Source organism: Hordeum vulgare, chromosome 5H (genome assembly GCF_904849725.1).
Source record: "Hordeum vulgare subsp. vulgare chromosome 5H, MorexV3_pseudomolecules_assembly, whole genome shotgun sequence".
In the NCBI taxonomy this organism is placed as follows: domain Eukaryota; kingdom Viridiplantae; phylum Streptophyta; class Magnoliopsida; order Poales; family Poaceae; genus Hordeum; species Hordeum vulgare.
In genome coordinates, this window is record NC_058522.1 from 482,805,977 (window position 1) to 482,826,158 (window position 20,182).

The 20,182-nt window shown below is 52.2% G+C and overlaps 1 protein-coding gene across 1 annotated transcript; it reads left to right on the forward strand.

The window, feature by feature from the left end:
- Positions 1-9,372: 9,372 nt before the first annotated feature.
- Positions 9,373-19,812, forward strand: LOC123399563 (probable mitochondrial adenine nucleotide transporter BTL1). The gene is made up of 5 exons (XM_045093964.1): positions 9,373-9,640; positions 17,484-17,578; positions 18,381-18,714; positions 18,824-19,061; positions 19,142-19,812. Exons 1-5 carry the CDS (start codon positions 9,428-9,430, stop codon positions 19,396-19,398), a joined length of 1,137 nt encoding a protein of 378 aa, XP_044949899.1. The 5' UTR covers positions 9,373-9,427; the 3' UTR covers positions 19,399-19,812.
- The last annotated feature ends 370 nt before the right edge of the window (positions 19,813-20,182 follow it).

A 20,182-nucleotide genomic window follows, 5' to 3' on the forward strand; every position in this document is an offset into this window, starting at 1 on the left:
TTCTGATAAAAAACTAAAAATTGGAATATGGGAAGAACTTACTCCCCAAATAGGAAGGCATCCTCCAATATGTGAAGGCTTGTTCATTTCCTCAACACTTGGTCGGTTCATTATCATTTCAAAGTGACGCTCTGATTCCTCACGCATAAAATGAGTGCCAATTGTCCAAAGTCAAGTGTAGGAATGACAGAAACATCTCTTAGAGCATATAGGAACTTCATGTTACCAAAGCACTATGATGCAGGGCACATAATAGTTGATACGAAATAAAATGTGAAGCTTCTGATAAAACCATCTTCAGTTTCGTCACTAAGCATAACCTCTTCTATTTTATTTATTGGCATCTTGTTACGATGATCAACGTACTTGCTTCTTAACTCTGAAACTTCTGATTTCACTTGAGGATCATCACTGCTAAAAACAAAAGGCACAGTGCCACCAGGGAAATCGAAAATTTTGTCCACCATGTCTTTTGTGATCTTGATAACTTTGTTCTTGTGCTTGAAATAGGGCTCTACATTACCAAAAATGTGCTGAACTAACCACTCAAGTAAATTCATTGGGATGATAAGGTGGTATGGCATATGAAGAAGGGCTTCCATTTTATACTTGCTAATATGACCTAACTAAACATGACTAAACTGTTTGACAACTTTGTTGAAACGCATCGTTGACAGGCGGGAAATATAAGTAGGATTGCATAACTTCCTGGGAAACACTCTAGCTGAAAAAACAAAGAACAACAAAATAAGTTGCTAAAAAGGAATAATTTCTACATCCGGTAAGAACAAGTAATAATTTCTATAGTAATGTCACTTTCAAACGTTTAAACCACCTCCAGTAAAGAATAAAGTAGACAGAAATTTTGATATTTACAGGAATGCGCTCTACCAACATGCTCAAACAAATTCAAAATGCTAAGGGTGATGTCCCACGGTAAGAATAAACATACCACCTTGGTCATTACGAAGACCTCGTGGGGGATATTCAAAAGGTTCCTCCCCTCCTGAATCTTCTAGTTGCCCAATCCCACTACCTTCTTGAGCTGCAAATTCATGTGGCATTTGAAAAACATAAATTACAATCTTCTAAACATGGGGCAAACAATTAACCAACCAGTACATAGCAAGAACAAGACAACAAAAGTATAGCAAGATGGATACCAAGCTGTCGTTTGTATTGGTTAGTTAGGCTTATTTGATTCAGTGCATAAAACAGGACATGAACAACCATGATGTAGAATATAACTAGCAGACTTGGTTTCATTACCATTCAGATCGACCAGGCAAAGGCAATAGTATCAACTGTGACTACACACACTAAATATCTGTAAACACAATATAGAGCCGACGATTTTCCATCTAGAATCGGGTTCAAGCATATCAGTAACAAACAGAATTTGGTTGAAGCACAAATCATGTTTTTCCCTATAATAGATGGCATCTGGTTCAAACAAAAGTGATGTCATCTCACAATAGTGTTCCTCAAAATTAATTAAGCAATGAACTAGTAAACTAATTCTGAAATCATGAAGCCATGAACTAGTGTACTAAATCTGAAATTGTGAAGCCATGAACTAGAAACTAAATTCTAAAATCGGGAAGCTATAGACAAAGGGAGTATTAGATAAGCATTCACACAAATCAAAAGCAAACACACGAGATCAGGGAAAAAAGAACTAGGATTCATCCTCTATCTCTCACTCTAGTCCACCTGTCGTCATTAGATTCGAGATCCCAACCACAAATCCCACCACTAACGCAGCTACAAAACTGAATACTCAGTCGACGCCTGCAACATCTATTCATGACAGAGCACCCGCACCGAACCACCACAAATCCATGACAGAGCAATACTAGTGCAAAAAAATTCTACAACACTCCCTAAGAACAAGAGACATAATCCATCACTACAAACCGCTAGATCCACACAAATCAAAAGCAAAAACACAAATCGGAATTAGGGTTCGAAAGAGAATGAACATGCTAGAATAAGACAGATAAAACTTAACACCAAATACTGATAGAATGAACAATGTTGCATGCTCACAGAAAAAGGAACACAACAATCTCTGAACAATGACTGGAACTTATCATAACTTCCAAACCTTCTTGTGATCTCAATACATAAATTTAACATGATTGGAAAGCAAACAGTGTAAAAAAACATAGGTTACAAAGGTTTTTTTCATGCATCAAACACGGACTGAAATGACTAATGGAATAAAGTAATCTAAGAAGAAATACTACAGTAATCTCTGAACAATAGTAACAAGAGCTTACTGAAGAAAACTACTATCAAAGAACAAACACTCCTACAGTCAACATTTATTTACTTTTGAACTAATTCCTTAAGTCGACACCTTCAATATAAAATATGCTTTAGGGAATTTGCATTTGCAAGTGATACTTAAGTTCATGAACACAACTAGACTTCAATGGCAAATTAATTTACTGGAACCAAAGTGAAATTCATGCTTGAGTCACAAATGCAATTAAACACCATGGAACAGAAACCACCATGGCAGTTTCTCACACCAGGATGCAATTAAACAGTTCAGAGGGAGACCAACTTCAGTGAAATGCTGAATATGAGGAACATAACTAATGAATTTCATAATAAGTGATGCAATGAAAAGATGTTTCCTTCAATCCTTCAAGGAGTTAAAGACCAAAACTGGTAAAACTGAAGAACCCTCCAGACAAAATTGAGATGATGACTGCCATTAACACCGTTTCTAGTCCTAAAGCTTTCCATCCAAATCAAAACACACACACACAGACAAACTAGACAAACATCTTTTGTTCCCCGAGATGGACACACAGACAAACTACACAACTGACTTTGCACGAGATGAAAAACAATCAGCAGTTTTGTTCCATCCAATACATAGAGATAGATCAGGTTGTCCACATCAGACGACACGACAAGATAACTACTGGAACCAAGATAACTTCCTAGGGGAATCTAGACAAAGATTTTTCCACCAGCAATATGTGACATCCTCAACTTTTGCTACAGTGATGATTGCAATTAAGCTACAGTGATCACACGCTAATGATGCCACGTCACCGTGATTCCCTATTGTTGATCTCGCGTTAGTTCAAAACAATTCGAATTCGAAATTTAAAAATATAATCAAACGGGGAAAATTATCGAATGTGAAGATTAAGATGTCGGGTGAGATATAAAAATTCCCTAATAGATTATAATTATAAATCGGGCATTTTTAGAAATTGTTAAAGCCCTATATATTTAAAAGGGAAGCTATAAAATAAATAAATAAAAGAAAGTATTTAAGAAAAATATAATAAATGAAAAAAATAATAAAAAGAAAAAAAACTGGCCAACTGGGCCAAGTGGTCAGCTGGCCACAACCGCCTCGGCCCACCTACTTGTGGGGTATAAATCCCCCACTCCAGAAACCCTAGGCCCCCGCTCCTCCCACTACTCTCTGTCGCGCCGCCAGGGACGAGGAAGGCCCCCTCGCTCCTGACACCCCCCCACATCGCTACCCTGTCCATCTCCCCCCACGAGACTCCCCAGATCGCCCTGCCTCCCCACGTTGCATCTCCCTCCCTGCGCTCCCTCCCCACCCCTACAGCGAGCCCCCCTGCCTCCCACCGAGCCCCACCACCGGCGACCCCTCTCCCACTCGCGCCCCCCCCTCACTGGCGCGAGCGCACCACCCCATCCCCGGCGCCCCATCTCCCTCCCTACCATATCGCCGCCCCAGGCTGACCCCCACTATCGGCAGCTTCTCCCACGCCGCGTCGGCGCTCCACCTCGCCCCCTGGCGCCGGCTCTCCCTCATCCCGGCCGGAGCTCCCTCCTCCCTGGCGAGCACCTCCCCGACGCCCCCCCCCCCACTTCCGGCGAGCCCGACCCCACCGGCCAGAGCTCCCCAACACCGTCGCCGCCCCTTCACCGGATCCACCACTACCGGCCCGGGATCGCCTCCCCAACGTCGTCACCACCACCGGGAGCTCCTCCTTGCCGGAACCGCGCCTACTCCGCGTGCACTCTGTGTACTCCGGGCCTTCTCATCAACGCCGGTGAGCCCTTTTTTCGGGCTCCTCCCACCCCTTCCTTCCTTTCCCCATCCCGGTTCCGTTCTGGCGGTCGTCGTCGCGTTCCGACGTCGTTGTGCTCCTGTATGAGGGGGTGGAGATTGCATCCCCTCTCTCTCTCTCTGTTGAGAGTTCTATGTTAGCACAGAGATGTGAGAGAGACATGAAGAAAAAGAAAAATAATAATGTATATGTGTATGTATGTATGTATGTATGTATGTATGTATGTATGTATGTATTGTGTATATATGCATGTATGTAAAAAGTATACATTATGTTTAATGTAGGTAGGGAAATACTTTATGTATATGTGTGTGTCTGTGGCCTAAGAAACTAGTTAATTAATTAAATGGATAATTAAGTAATTAGGATAATTAGAGCATGACACGTGGGTCCCCCACTAAATTAATCCGATTAATTAGTAAGTAACCCTATGTAACACCCTCGATTTTGCCCATTTCTTTTTCTTTGATTTTCATTTGGATTTGCTTTTCTGTGGTTTGATAGTTTTGAAACTTAAAAGGATTACCCTTGATTTATTTTTTCCTAGTGGCTTGCCAACCTTAAAACCACCCCAAGACCTAGCCATTTCCATGTTGAGCCTATCCCAATATTCTTTTCCATGGGAATATTCCTTTTTCTTTTAAAGGAATAATCATGTTTGCCTTGTGTTGTGAAGCAACCCCCATTTATATATCTTCAAAAATTCCCAAACAATTCTCATAAATTTCTTGGGTCATATCTTCCTCAGATATGACAAAATATTTCCTTGCCATGTTCAAAAATATTCCTCAATAATTCCTTTTCTAATTCTGCCCTATTTCTCAAGTTGTGAAGCAAGTACCCTTTTTATTTGCTGGATTGCTCTCAAAATTTGTGGGCACTCTTTCCTAGCCATATCATTGCCTCATGCCAAAAATTCAACTCAATCTAGCTAGTAAATATTTCTTGGCAAATTTCCAAAGTTTCTGATCCAGAGGAAGCTTTGTGAAGAAAGTGCTGGCTAGGAGTGTTCAAATGAGTTGAAACTTTTCCATCATCTCAATATGCTCAAATTATGACTATCCACAAAATTTGATCATCACACCTTCAACCATGTGACCATAGCTTCAAATCTTTGTCTCTGGTCATTATTTGGATTTGTGAAGAAACTATATTTTATATTGCTCCATAAATTCTGAAATTTTACCAGGACATTCTCCTGTCTATGAAACCTTGCTAAAACAATTTTGAGCCCATTTTATCTATCCAATTAATCCCATTAATTCTTTTAAGTTTCTGTCTGGAGAGATACTGTGTGAAGGAAGTGCCACTTTGGCTTATCAAGATGGCATGAAATTTATACAGCATCTCCATAACCCCAAAATATTTATCTCCTCCAAGTTTCAGCTTCATCCAAGAAAGTATGTGAGTGCCACATCAAAATCCCTATTCTGGACCAGATTAGCTAGTTCCAAAGCAACCCTATCAAATATTGACCCTGTGATCCTCAAACTTCCCAGGTTTGTAGTCCCTCCTACCCTGAATCTCCCAGACATGGTAGTTTGCTCTTATCTTTTTCCCGTTGACCACAGTATTAGTGCCAAGTTGGCTACATCAAACTTATAGTGACTTTTTCCATCTCCCCAGTGACCCCTCTTCTAATCCATCACTTACAGGCTGCCTTGGGGACCAAGGACTCCACCCCAGGCAAGGTGTGCCAACCCCTCTTGTCCTCTCAGTACCAGTGCATGTGGTGACCACGCCTGTGTCATGCAATAGTCGTGCTCTGTGCAATGGAGCCCTTGGTGTGGTTGATTCCTCCTCTCTCTCTCAAGCTCTAGTCATGTCCAACAGCTCCCCATCGTCGCCCTCTACCTCCTGGACCCCTCTCCCCCTCTCAAGTCCCCTCCTGAGCGGTGCTGTAGCCGTGCCCGTGACGTGGTCGTCCCTGTCGCCGTCGCGTCCTGTCGTCGAGCTCTCCCGAAGCCCCCATGTTTATCCTCGCCCCTGGAGGCCCTACCGACGTCGCCTTCGACTGTCACGTGCCTTGGTGCACCAGTGCAACAATAAGGCCGCCACGACGGCGGTGCTAATCCGCTCGCCCCGGCCGGCTATGAAGGTCGCGGCCTCGAGCCTCCCCGGGCATTGGGATCCACCTCCACCTCTTCCTCTTTCTCCTAGGAGCGTCCCCGCCCTCTCCCTCGAGCCGAGGAGCTCCCCTGTCCCCTGATTTCCGCCATGATCGCCGGCCATCTCCTCTCAAATTAACTCCGATCCGAGCCCCTCTTCCACCCCGGGTATCTCCTGCATCTTCCCTCATCGTCGGCGAACTTCCCCCTCCCCTCAGTTCGCTGCCAAAGCCTCTGTGGTCGCCGCTCCAGTCGACACCGAGTCGCCACCCGCCATGGTCCTGGGCACCGTGCTCTGGTCCCCCCCTCTGGGCATCGCCACCCACAGGAATGGACGCGGCTCGTCCTGCCGGTCACCCTGGTAGGCTGAGCGCCACCACAGGTGGCCTGTATCGCCCGTGGTCGCCGTCGGGGCCGGCCAAGGAGGAGTCAGTAGGAAGAAGAAGAAGATAGGGGGAGGAGAGAGAAGGAGCGCGGGCCTCACCTGTAAGCGACCAGAGGCCGACCCCGTCGCTGCTGACTTGGATAAGTGGACGCGCCCCTCGGCGTTTCCGTTTTCCCTACAGGAAAACGTATTCTCCCTGAGTGCACAACCATTTCAGCTGCCAGGGACCCAGATGCCAAACGCTAGGGTCCTTGGCGTCTAGTCCTGGAGCAGACGCCAGGGTCTCTCGCGTTTGGTACCATGCCACGTCCGAAACTCAGCGGGTCAGTCGGTCACGTAGGCCCGTACTAGACGTCTCGTACGCAAACCAGACGTCATGGATGTTGGCGTCAGAAAAAGATGTTAGATCAGGAATTCTTTTAAAAACAAGGTCAAATTTGTATTTTCTTTGTCCCATAGGTCAAAACAGAAAAATTGACCACGCCGGTTTGAAAAATAACGAAGGAACACGCGCCTGCAGCGCCAAATAGTAAAGGGCGCCTCTAGCCATCAGACTACTGATTTTTGGTTCCCATCAAACTAGCAGTTGGCCATTCGATGCAATGCATGGTAGACGTCCTATGTAGTGGTATTTAGGTCCGCGTGAGTTTTGCTAATTGGTTTGGTTATAATTGAGTGCTTCCTTATAACTGCCCCGCATCCATCGGACTGGTTTGCATGCACAATGCATGATCTCCATTAATTGTTGTTTCTATGTAAATGCTTCCGTAAAGCACGTTGCCATCTACCATAACCTTTGCCTTCCATCTACATACATGCTTTCTTTTTATGAGATACGTACGTCCATGCTTCCTGCTTCGATGCTTTGTAGCAATAATATGTTGTGCAGGATAATTAATTTGAAATGTAATGGTTTGCTTTCGACTCAACAATTTATGTTTCGTGGATAGAAGAATTTGCTTCCGTTGTAATAGGAACTTTAATCAGTGTGATTAAAATAAATAAATTTAACTGTTTGTTCTGAAAGCAAAAAAACTAGTTTTTTGCGGGCACAAAGCAGCAAAACTATGTGTTTGTTGATAGAAAATTTTGCTTCATTTTAAATTGAAATTTTCTTGAGTTTAACATAATTTGCTTCTAAAGAAATATTTAAAATGGTTTCCTTCTAAACATGTATGCTTCTTAGCTTGTAATAGTTATTTCCATTATATAAGAACCATGCGTCCATGAGTGCCGCATATGCTTCCTTGGAGCTAATTTCTGTTTCCTCGCATTTTTTTTTTTTGCTTCCTACATAATGTAGTGAGGCTTCTTATGTCTTTATTTGGTGCTTCGTTTCCAAAAAGTAAAATAAACAAACTACGTTCCATTACTCTCATTTCGTATACACGTGTACATATCCATCTTATTTACTTCCTGTATTCACCAATATTGCTTCAACACTCGAGCATCATCGTCGAAGTAGTCGCTAACGCAGAAGGTGAAGCCGGAGAGGAGGGAGGATGGGCCGCTAGATTTGCCGAAGCGGCCGTTGGACTGGTGAAGAAAGAAGACAGTGTCGTCTTCCATCACACTACTTGCCCTCCCGTGGACCGACGAAATCGCTGATGAGGCGACCATGCATGATGTAGTTGCTGACGACGATGACGAGGTGGCCGGAGCCGGAGCAACCAAACGCATGGCAGTTGGCCGGCTCCGTGCTCATGGTTGTGGTTCGTATCGTTGCTCTTTCCCAGATCCAAAGAAAGTGGAAGCATGAATCTCTGAAGCAAACAAGTGATGCTATCACAACGCGAGTCAGACCTAGGGAGAGCATAGTTCAAATCACAAATTAACACATTTGGCACCAAGTTATAGATGCATAAGTTTGTGATTATCAAATCCGGTTGTGATGAACAAACCATACAAAAAAGAAGATGAGTTAGATCATAAGCCGTAATAGTAAGCTACAAGTCAAGAAAAGGGTCTTCGAATGAAAGGGCAACAAACCTTCTATAGCCTGATGAGTCGATCCATGGGAACCCGCACCACGACCAGCTATCAGGGCGGTGGCGCTTGGCGTAGTTTAACTGATGGAGCATCGGGTGATGGTGTTGGCGACACGTCAGTTCATCAAGGTGGAGGCACCGCAGCGAAGAAGAACTGGCCGACGTGGTGAATCAGGAGTCGGGCCGCACATTACGTAGTCGGATGGGACGCCACACCGGGGCGGTGAATCTCGCGGCCGTGGAAGGTCGCTGGTGGAGAGGGTCGTGGCGGTGAATCTCGCGGCCGTGGAAGGTCGCTGGTGGAGAGGGCCGTGGCGGTGAGGGGCACGACAAGAACGGCAATGAGCTGTGCCGGGGGCAGGCGGGATGGGGACGAGGGTGAGGTGGGTCGGCGCAGCTGAGATTAATACGGGAACGTGGGTTACGGGGTGATGAGGCAATAAAGTCGGGCTCGTTTGGAAACGGGATTGACGGATTTCGAAAGCAAATCAGCGGTGAGATTGAAAACGCATCAACATTGATGGACCGGTGGAATGACTCCAATCAGACATAGGATAGCAAGTGTTTTCCAATAGTAGATGCCGGCCCGCCTCCTCTTGCACGAACCCAACCGGTTGAACCGAGAACGAGAACGAAAACTGAGGCCCGCCGAGGCCACCAGGGCCCAGAGGCCAGGGCGGGGCGCGCGCCCCTATATTTCAGACACCGCGCCGCGCCCCCGGGCCCCGCGAGCGCCGAGCGGACACCCTTTTTGCGGCCGCCCCCCTCCCGTCCGGGATATTATTAGCCCCCCTCCCGTCCGGGATATTATTAGCGCCCCGCCCCCCCCTTCCCGACTCACCCGGAGGCAGGGCTGCGCGCGCCGCCATCGCCATGGCCTTCCAGGACGCGCCCACCGGGAGCGGCGGCGGGGGCCTGTCCCTCGCCAGCGTCGGCTTCGCCGGCGCCGGGGTCGGGGTCAAGGGGCCCGCTTCCGCCGGCGGCGGCTACAAGGAGCTCCTCGTCATGGCGCTGCCCAAGGACGACGGCCTCGACGCCGCCAAGGTCATCGGCTCCGGGCTGCCGGACGTCGGGGAGGCCGTCAGGGTAAGCACGCCCCGCCCCTCCCTCCCATCCCAGAGTCTACCAGGCCGCCGCCGCTGCTCGCAGCCTGATTGTTCCCATCTGGTTGCCGCGGGCGGATGGCGGATGGTTCCCCCGCTCAACGGACGCGTTCGCTTGCGGCTTGCTTCGGCTTAGGGCCGTCGATGCAGCGACGCCAAATCCCGTTTGAATGGCGCAGAGCAGAGCGCATCAACCGTGTGAAAATATCTGCCGAGGATATTTTATAGGAGAATATTCTGCCCTCACGTCGCAAGCAGCCGCTGAATCTGCTTCTCCGTTTAATACAGTTTGCAGATTCATTTCAGAGCTGTTTGTTTCTTACAGTTAGTCTACTAATGCACCCAGGAACACATGCCTAATCTCAATATTTGTCATTATTCACCTCTTAGTCGCCTCGTGCATGAACAAAAGCTTCCTTAGCTTACTTTTTTTGTGCTTTTTTGTTGCTTTTCTGTGGATGCGTGTAACTAGTATTGTTAGGACCATACTGATTAAACCAATCAATGCGCACGAATCTTGTCAGCTGTCGCCCCGTATGGAGTATCAATACAAATTACTGCATGACTTTTGGTACTGATTTGTAGGCCTCGGATAGGCTACAAAAGGGTAATAATATTTAGAACTTAAAAGCCGAGAACATCTTCCCACTTCTTATACGCCCTTTGCACTAGTCGGTGTAGAGTGAGAACCTCAAAGAGGAAAGCATGAACTAGGTTCAAAAAGCGGAAGAGAATATACTATCATTTCAAATTTCCGTTTTATTTTAACATTAGAATGAGTCAACTAGTTTTATACGCTTAAATATATTGAGAAAATAATTTTGGTTGTGTTTGGAATATTCTCTGGGTTTGAACGAAGGCAAATATATGAATAACATTTTTTTTTCCGAGAAAACGCAAAAAGCCTTTGCGTTTCATTGTATTGAAAAGAGAGGGGAGAACATCCTCCTAAGAGGTCAGTACATCAGTGTTACAAGCGGATCAATGGACGTCCCAGGAGGAAGGCAGGGTGACTCGAAGCCCTTTGGCTCCTGCCTTAGCCCAATTCCTGGACTCGTCCTTGATCGCAGCGTCTAGCTCGACTAAGGATGGGGTTACATGGTCGAATACACACGCATTTCTATGCTTCCAGATCATCCAAGGGACCAGGAGCGCTACGGAGGCCAACGCTTTGCGGAGCAGGGGGGAGTAGCATCACGAGCCCGCAGCCACCAGTCGTGGAGCGTGGCGTCCTGGTCGGGCACCGGCGACGGGAGACGCAGCCAGGACATGATGCCGTGTCAGGTCTGTCTCGCGAATGGGCATGCGAGCAGCAGGTGTTGCATGGATTCCGGCTCTTGATCACATAAGAGGCACCGGGGGTGGTGAGTGAGGCCATGGCGGGCGAGGCGCTCCGCAGTCCAACAACGGTCCTGGCTGGCGAGCCAGTGGAAGAATCTGACCTTCGGCGGGGCCCAGCTCTTCCATATCAGCTTCCAGGAGCGACAAGTGATAGATCCGTGGAAGGTGGCCTGATAGCAGGACCTAGCTGTGTAGCTGCCGTTGGCTGTCCATTTCCAGATCAGCTTGTCTGGCTCGTGGGAGAGGGTGACGCGGGACACCAGCATCCAGAGTTGGAGGTACTGCCCAATCTCCTGGAGGCCAAGGGTGTCGCGGATGTCCCGCGCCCAAGCATTGCCGTGAACGCCCTCCGCCACCGTCCGGGAATTCCTGCGACTCTTGGGGATGCACATGTACAGCGCAGGCGCATGCTCGCGGATGGAGAGGCCGAGCAGCCATCGGTCCTCCCAGAAGAGCGTTGTGGTTCCATCCCCGATCTGCATGGTGGTGGAGGCGTGGAAGAGGCCGTGCTCCTCGGGGGTGAACTGCTCCTCGGGGGTGAACTGCATGTCCAGGCCATGCCAAGCGCGACCAGTGTCCGTTCGCGAGAGCCATAGCCATCTGAGCCGAAGGGCGAGCCCCGTGCGCTCGAGGTCACGGACTCCCAGGCCACCAAAATCGATCGGACGGCATACCCGGCGCCAGTTCACGTGGCAGTGCTCTCCGTGAGCTGCCTGGCGTCCTGCCCAAAGGAACCCGCGCTGAATCTTCTCGAGCTGCTTCAGTGTTTTTTTCGGGGGGGGGGGGGGGGGGCGAGGGCGAGCATTTGGTGCGTGGGAATGGCGCTTAGCACCGATTTGACGAGCGCCAGTCGCCCAACTTTGTTCATGAGCCACGCCTTCCACGACGGGAGGCGGCCTGCCACCCTGTCGACGAGTGGTTGCATCTGGGCAGCGGAGAGGCGGCGTGTGGAGAGGGGGATGCCCAGGTATGAGATGGGTAGGTCCGCCGTCTGGCAACCCAGGGTCTCCAGCACTGTGGCGATCGTCTCGTCCCCATGCAGTGCCGTGGCGGAGCTCTTCCCATAGTTCACGTGTAAGCCAGAGGCGGCACCAAAGACTCCTAGGATGCCCTTCACGGCCCTGACCTCGCTGGTCGTGGCGTGACAGAACAACATCACATCATCGGCGTATAGCGAGATGGCCGGCACCTCTCGACGGGGGTGGAGGCTCCGGAGGATGCCGGTCTGGAGCGCTCGTTGCATGAGGCGACTGAGGGTGTCGACGGCCAGGACGAATAGCTGCGGAGACGTCGAGTCACCTTGGCGCAGCCCGCGGCGGTGCCATATCGGGGGCCCAGGCACTCCGTTGAGAAGGACCCGGGTGCTGGCCGAGGAGAGCAGAATGGCCAGCCACTCCCGGAACCTTGCTCCGAACCCATATTGGCGCAGGGTCTCGAAGAGGAAGGGCCAAGATATGGAGTCGAAAGCCCGGGTGAGGTCGAGCTTGAGCATGATTCTCGGAGCTCCCAATTGGTGCAGCAGCCTTAGAGATTGTCGGACTAGGATGAAGTTGTCGTGGAGGGTGCACCCGGCAATGAATGCATTCTGATATCGGCTCACCAGGGAATCAAGCTTCGGGGCTAAGCGCAAGGATAGCACCTTCGCGAAGAGCTTCGCCACGATATGTATCAAGCAGATCGGCCGATAGTCATTCAGCCTGTGGGCGTCGGCGCGCTTCGGCAGTAAGGTGAGCAGCGCTTGATTGAGCCTGTGGAATCCACGCCCTCGCAGAGCGTATAGCAGCTCGAAAACCTCAAGAATGTCGTGCTTGATGATGGCCCAGCAAGCGCGCAGGAACTCCGCGGTGAAGCCATCCGGTCCTGGCGCCTTGTGTGCGGGCATGCGCTTCACAGCCTCCCAGATCTCCTCTGGGCTGAAAGGCTCCTCGAGGCTCGTTAGGTCAGTAGGCTCAATGAGGTGCTCGAGGTCTAGCGTGTGCGCTCGGTCGGTTGCGGTGCCGAGCAGCCCGTCAAAGTGATCATATGCAGCCTGGGCCATCTCGTCGTGCTCTACTGATGTCTGCCCATCCACAAGCAGGCTGTGCACACGGTTCTTCTGACGACGGTAGGTGCATTGCCGATGGAAGAATCTCGTGTTCGCGTCGCCGTCCTTGAGCGAGGCGAGGCGGGCACGCTGTCGGGCGATCGTGCGCTCAAGCGAGGCCTGGCCCAGGTAGGACATCTTGAGCTGCTTACGCAGCCAGTCTTCCGGGGGCGTGAGTGTGCGCGTCTCCATGACCTGATCAAAGCGCAGGGTGAGTTCGCGGGAGACGGCGAGCTTGTCCCTGATGTTGCCCGTGGATTTGGCGCTCCAGCTCGTGAGGGCGCGGCCCGTGGCCTGCAAGCGACCGACAAGCCGCCGGAAGGGGTCAGTGTCCGACACCGAGCTCCAGGCTGCAGCCACCGTGTCATGAAACCCGTCTAAGCGCAACCAGAACTCCTCAAAGTGGAAGCGCCGGTGAGCCGTGGGCATGGGCGAGCAGTCCACCGAGCTCCAGGCTGCAGCCACCGTGTCATGAAACCCGTCTAAGCGCAACCAGAACTCCTCAAAGTGGAAGCGCCGGTGAGCCGTGGGCATGGGCGAGCAGTCCAGGAGCAGGGGACAGTGGTCGGAGACGACGGATGCCAGGCAGCGAAGGTGGCACTCGCCATGGCAATCCTCCCAGTCCGCGGTGCAGAGCACCCTGTCAAGGCGCACGAGCGTAGGAGGCGACTGCTCATTGGACCACGTGAAGCGGCGCCCGTTGAGGTACACCTCCTTCAGGGCGAGGTCGTTGATCACGCGGCGGAATCTGCCCATCATGCGATGGTTCACGTTGCCCGTGCTCTTGTCCGAGGCGTGGCATATCAAGTTAAAATCCCCGCACAACATCCATGGTCCTGGGCTGGTGGTGCGGATGTCGCGCAGCTCCTGCAGGAACGCCAGTTTGTCCTGGTCACTCTGGGGTCCGTATACCGTGGTGAGCCACCAGGGGTTGCCGCCGGGCACGCACACCTTCGCGGTCACCGCGTGCTGTGAGAACTGGAGGTCGGAGATCGTGACGACCCTAGTGTTCCAAGCGAGAAGGATGCCGCCACGCGTGCCATCAGCCGGGAGATAGGTGGATCCATCAAATTCAGACCCCAACGTATCCAACACAACAGACGACGAGATCAAGGCCATCTTTGTTTCTTGGAGGCATACAATGGCCGCACGAGTGTTACACAGCAGCGAACGGATAGCGCAGCGCCGAGCGCGCGAGTTAAGGCCTCTAACATTCCATACAACGATTTTCAAGTCGTGATCCATGAGCAAGGGGTCGACGGAGGAGGAGCGACGACGCTAGCGCACGCAGGCAGCAGCGTTTGGTGCAGCAGACATGCTTTCTGGGATCACCCTGTCCACGAGGGAGGCCATGGCCTGCAGCACGGGCAGCCGGATCGGTGCAGCGAACAGATCGTTGTAGGCCTTCATCTCGGCCGCGGAGATGTGCTGGTCGATGCCGACTATGCCGAGGGTACGCAGAATCTGGACTTGGGCTCGCCTCTCGGTCCTGGGCTGCGTTGCAGTGGCCGCTGGAGATGCCGCAGATCGTCCTCGCCGTGGACTGAAGTTCAGAGGCGGCCGCGGGCGCTTCCCAGGGGACGGCAGGGTGGCGTTGAGCTGCTTAGTGGCGGCTGCCAGGAACTGTCCCAACGTCCAGGAAGAAGGGCATGTGGTAGTCCGGCTGCGTGGCCGTTGCATGGTGATGGGGGGGGGGAGGCAAATCTGCTCGTTGCCGTCGCGCGGGGTGCTGGAACCGGGGCGCTTTCGGGGTCGCTGTGTGTGGGCCGCTGCAGAAGGCGAATCTGCTGGGGGCTGTTGTGGCATCTGGCCTTGTCGGGCGCTGCGCGTGGGGGGCCAGGAGGGTGGGCTTCTTGCACGGCTGGCGCGGGAAAGGTGCGCATGGCTGGGGGCGCCTCTGCAGCATGCTGGTCACTGGCCAGGGGCCCAGGCGCCAGGGGCGTATCAGCAGCATCGGCGTCCTTGATTCCCGCACATGCAAAAGCGGTTTCGGCGCATGACCACGGCGTCTGATCCGGTGCATCATGCGGGACCCTTGCCGCAGGGGTGAGCACAGCGCCACTTTGCCCCGACCAGGCGGCAGGCGAGACTGGCAGGGTGGGGCCGACTGGCTGCGAGTCTGGGACCTGGCTGGCGAGCGCAAGCTCCGCCGAAGCCGAAGTGGCCCCAGTCGTGTTTTGGTCCGGCGCGGGGAGAGCTCGGGGGCGCGCGGTCCCGAGCGGATCCGCCTCGGCAGTGGTGGGCTGTTGGAATTAGGAACGGCAGAGGGCGTGAGGGCTTCGGCAGCCAACGGCTGCACGCCAGCTGTCCCTGGGCATGTTCTTACTGGCACCAAAGCGGAGACCGGTCTGTCCTTGCTCGAGACCGTCCTGTCCTGGTCGGAATGTGGGTGCGCGCGGGCCCCTGGGGAAGCTCCCTTTTGCAGGGGGGTGACGCGGTTCAGCGGGGCTTTGTTGACGCGGTGACGCATCTCGATGGGCCCCTGCTGCCTAGGCCACGCCAGCATGCCCAGCCTGGCCGTGTCGGTGCCTTTCGGCGGCGCCGCCGCGCCGGGCCAGGAGGCCGCCGTGGCAGTGCCATCGGCACGGCCAGGACGGCGCATCAATGGCCATGCCCTCCGCGCGCCCCGACAGGACCTCGTCGTAGCGCCTGCGCTTGCGGCCGCGGCGGCGCGCGCGCCTTGGGGCTGTCCCCTGGTCGTGGCCCGGGCCGCGTCCACCGCCCTCGCCAGCGCCGTCCCCATTTGGGTCTCCGGCAGCCTGGTGGCCGTCCGGCGCGTCCCTGAACCACGCCGCCATGGTGAGCTCAATAGAGATGGGGTAGGACAGAGACCGGACGGCGGGGGGGGGGGGGGTCCGAAGGCGCTCGGCCAGGCACCTGATCAACGATGACCAGCACCGCGGCGCGCCGGATGCCAGCAGGGTCATGCGCGCGGCCGGAGAGACGGAAGACGGCGAGGTCGTCGCGCGAACGTGTGCGAGGGTGCTGCCTCTCCACCCAGCAGCTCGCGCCCAGCAGGTGCTCCGCCGTGGCGAGGTGCCACGCGTGGGCGGGGATGCCGGGGAGCTCGAGCTCTACGCGGTACCCCAGGCCGTCGGCGTTGGCATGCGCCAGTTTGCACCATGGCCGCAGGGAGAGCGAGAACCGGGGCGAGCAGAGGAGGTGTTCGCCGTGGAGCCGGCGCATGATGGCCACGGAGGAGAAGAGGATGAGGAAGTCCTCTGGGTGGTGCATGTGCACGGTGAAATCGCCCTCGGCAAGCTCCAGCGAACTCAGCAGCAGCTCGGTCACCTCGGCCGGAGTCACCCGCGGCCTGTTGCCCGTGATGGTGGCCACCATTGCGCGAGCGAGGACGAGCTCGGCGTCGTCCATCTCCGCCGTCTGCGCGACGATAACCCTCGCAGGGCCATCACATGGCGTCGGGGTGGCTGGGGCCGGAGGGGGTGGGGGTGGAGGCGGGGAGCGGTGCGGAGGTGCGCCGCTGGGGGAGGGCCTCTGGCGTCGGCGGCGGCACCGCGAGGAGGGGGTGGCGGAGCGTTCTCAGCCGAGCGCGTGGGTCGCCGCGGCGCGTCCGTGGTGCGCCGGGACGCGTCGGCGGCGCGGCGTCCGCCGCAGGAGCGTGAGGCGTGGCCGAAGACGAGGCAGCGTCGGCACCGGACATCATTAGGACAGTCGCGTACGTGGTGCCGGGGTCGAGGCAGCGGAAGCATAGGCTGGCGGCCTCCTCCGGGGTTGGACTGCGTCGATGCGGCGGAGATGCAGGGCCGGCCGGGGCGTCGCGGCAAGGCCGACGGTGGTGATGCCTGCGTCGGGCCTGCTGGAATCCTTCCGCGTCGAGCACCGGGCCGCCCGACGTGCGGTGCACCTCCGAGCGGGGCCCCAGGCGGTCCTGGACCGCCGGGCGGGTGGTGTGCGCAGCACGGCCGGGGGCGGTGGTGGCGCGCCTGAGACCAGCGGCGGCCGGCGGGCATGCGGGGGGCGCGCGTGCGACGTCGCTGTACGACCTCGCCGAGGACTCGCCCTCCGAGCTGCTCCAGCGCTCCCCGTAGGAGATGCGCTCGCAGGAGGGGGTCGCTCGGCTGTCGACAGGGTCAGCGGCGGCGGAAGCAGCCATCGCGCGGGCTTGGGGTGGGCCGGAAGGGGTGCAGGAGCGGCGGCGGAGGCTGGCGGGCGGCGGAGCTAGGCGCGGGGTGCGGGAGCGGAGAGCCATCCAGGCGCCATATGAATAACATTTACCCTTGTGTGTGCTTGTAATTTTCTGTGGTATCAGTTTATGTATCTGGAGGTGTGCACATGTAATCTTTGCATTTACTTGTTCCAACTACCAAAATGAAATGTGTAAACTGGACTTGGATTTGTGAGTGATTATCTTGACATGTTCCTTTTGTCCAATCCACTGCAGACATTTTTTAGAAGCAGAGAGATTAGAGAATTTGCCAGTGGGGCGTTAGCTGGTGCTATGTCTAAAGCTGTTCTTGCTCCCCTTGAGACTATCAGGTAACCATCTTCACTTGCGCAGTTTCATTTATTTACTCGTTATGAAGTCTGGTACTCTGGTGTGATTTTTATGCCTAACATGCTGATCCTTGATGGTGTGCTGATATGCACGCACTTGGGAGTTCAGATGTGATGCCACTGCTCCAGCTAACTAGCCTTAGCATGATATGTCTTTTACACTTGTGTTTTCTCTTTGTTTTCAAGTTCTTCACTAAAACACTTGGGTGTCATGAACTATAGTTGATCCAGGAACCAGTTTGAGGAAGTTTACTGGAAACTGAGTACTAAATCTCTAAACTCAAAAGATAACATGGAAGAACCTTTGCAAAACAAGTTAAGTTTAAGGACACCATCCTACTGACATGCTACAAAACTACAAGGCTGCTGAGTTGGCTATTGGACTTAAAAGTGTACTTTAAAAAGAACAACTTGTGTTTTTCTATGCAATTTCTCACTGTATTACTCTAACTGCCGGCCTCTGTTTAACCTAAAAGTGTAGAACTTCTACTTGCGAGAATATAATAATCACTCTCATGTATAAACATGTTACTTTATGCAGTAAATATCCAAATTAATCTCTAAAAAAGTAGAGTATCCTATGCCTGCCTTTCTGAGATATTTGTGAAAATTAATTTGAGCTGAGCTGTTGGGTATTGAAAGTTGAAAAAATTGACACATTATATATTGAAGTTGAACGCTATTATCTCACGTGTCTTAATGGAGTTCTATATTCATATAATGTTATGTATAGATCTAAATGAAGTAATGGTTACGTAATATCATGGTATTCATTTATTTTCAGGACAAGAATGGTTGTAGGCGTAGGATCCAGACATATCGGTGGTAGTTTTGCGGAGATCATGGAACAAAATGGGTGGCGAGGGCTTTGGGTGGGTAATACAATCAACATGATCCGCATTATTCCCACTCAAGCAATTGAGCTTGGAACATTTGAGTATGTGAAAAGGGGCATGAGGTCAGCACAAGAGAAATGGAAAGAGGATGGATGCCCAAAGATACAGCTTGGTAATATGAACATCGAGATTCCACTCCACTTGTTATCTCCAGTTGCTATTGCTGGTGCGGCCGCTGGAATCGCTGGCACATTGATGTGCCATCCTCTTGAAGTTATTAAGGTAATTGCTGACCCCTTGAAGCCAAAACTGAAAACAATTTTTCCAGCCATATATTCAGTTGTTCCATCATACTCTACTTGTGTCTCATATTCTTTATGTTCTATGGCAGGATCGGCTGACCGTGGATCGAGTGACTTATCCTAGCATTAGCATTGCCTTCAGCAAGATATATCGAACTGAAGGTATCAGAGGTCTCTATTCTGGCCTCTGCCCAACACTAATTGGCATGCTTCCTTACAGCACATGCTACTACTTTATGTACGATACAATCAAGACGTCGTACTGCCGCCTACATAAGAAGAAATCCTTGAGCCGTCCTGAGCTACTAATTATAGGAGCTCTGACAGGTAAAGGATTCAACACTGCCTTCAAGTACTAACTGCAAGAGTAAGCAAGCATCACATTCTCCTTGTCGGTTTGTGTGCAGGTCTCACGGCAAGCACGATCAGCTTCCCGTTGGAGGTGGCGAGGAAGCGGCTCATGGTGGGCGCCCTGCAGGGGAAGTGCCCGCCCAACATGGTGGCGGCCCTGTCAGAAGTGATCCGGGAGGAGGGCCTCCTGGGGATCTACCGTGGGTGGGGGGCGAGCTGCCTCAAGGTGATGCCGAATTCGGGCATCACCTGGATGTTCTACGAGGCGTGGAAGGATATCCTCCTCGCCGAGAAGGACAAGCACCTTGACTAGCCGACGATGATGATGAAACAGCCCTTAGGCAGACCACTGGCCGAGGATGATGAGTTACTGAAGAAACGAACAGTGCTAGGCGTTGCTGTAGTAGAATAATGTCGTGTGGGGGGTTCTGATCCTTTTCCAGTTTTCGAACCCCACCTCTGCCTGTGCCGAACTGCTAGATAGGAGGAACTCGCGGTTGCAATTGCTGTCGGGCCGATGATGAGTGGAAGCATTTGTGTTTGCCGCTCCTTTGCTGATTCGGAATGCATGGTTAATTCCATGCTTCTTGTTTGCACATGGGACTATTCGTTAACCATTTTCAGGATGGTTGATTACAGGTTGGAACCTGTCATCCTCGTCGGTATTGTACTCTGGTGTGAGCCGGCAGTGTAAGGCCTCTCCTAATTGAAATGGCTTACCAACTAAGCTTCCCGTTGCATAGGATAGGTGCTAAACTGTAAATTGTGTTTTCGTGTAGTACACACTAGCATCATTTCTTTTTTTGGTCATCAAACACCTCTCCCCTTAATTTACCAGATCAAAAAAAAAATTGGAATGCATTTTTTTAGAAGATTCACAGACTGGGCTGAGATGAGCAGCTTTTGATTGGAAATTCAAGGGGATAGATTTGTAAGGGGACAAGGTCAGTCTGTTAACACCGTAAAAGCACCCCCGTAAGTCTAGCATTATCTGATTTTTGGCCTACTTGGCATGGCAGCCTTAACACCTCCGTGCTTTGAGGCGCCGGGAGGTTCCTGATCTCATGCTTCACATCTGCACGCATGGAGGTGCTTGG

What these genes read in the sequence shown, in the direction of transcription:
- LOC123399563 (XM_045093964.1), top strand. Translation starts at nt 9,428, where the DNA reads ATGGCCTTCCAGGACGCGCCCACCGGGAGCGGCGGCGGGGGCCTGTCC. An exon ending in ACGTCGGGGAGGCCGTCAGG is followed by an intron (nt 9,641 to 17,483) that starts GTAAGCACGCCC and finishes AATCCACTGCAG; the next exon opens with ACATTTTTTAGAAGCAGAGA. An exon ending in AATTATAGGAGCTCTGACAG is followed by an intron (nt 19,062 to 19,141) that starts GTAAAGGATTCA and finishes GTTTGTGTGCAG; the next exon opens with GTCTCACGGCAAGCACGATC.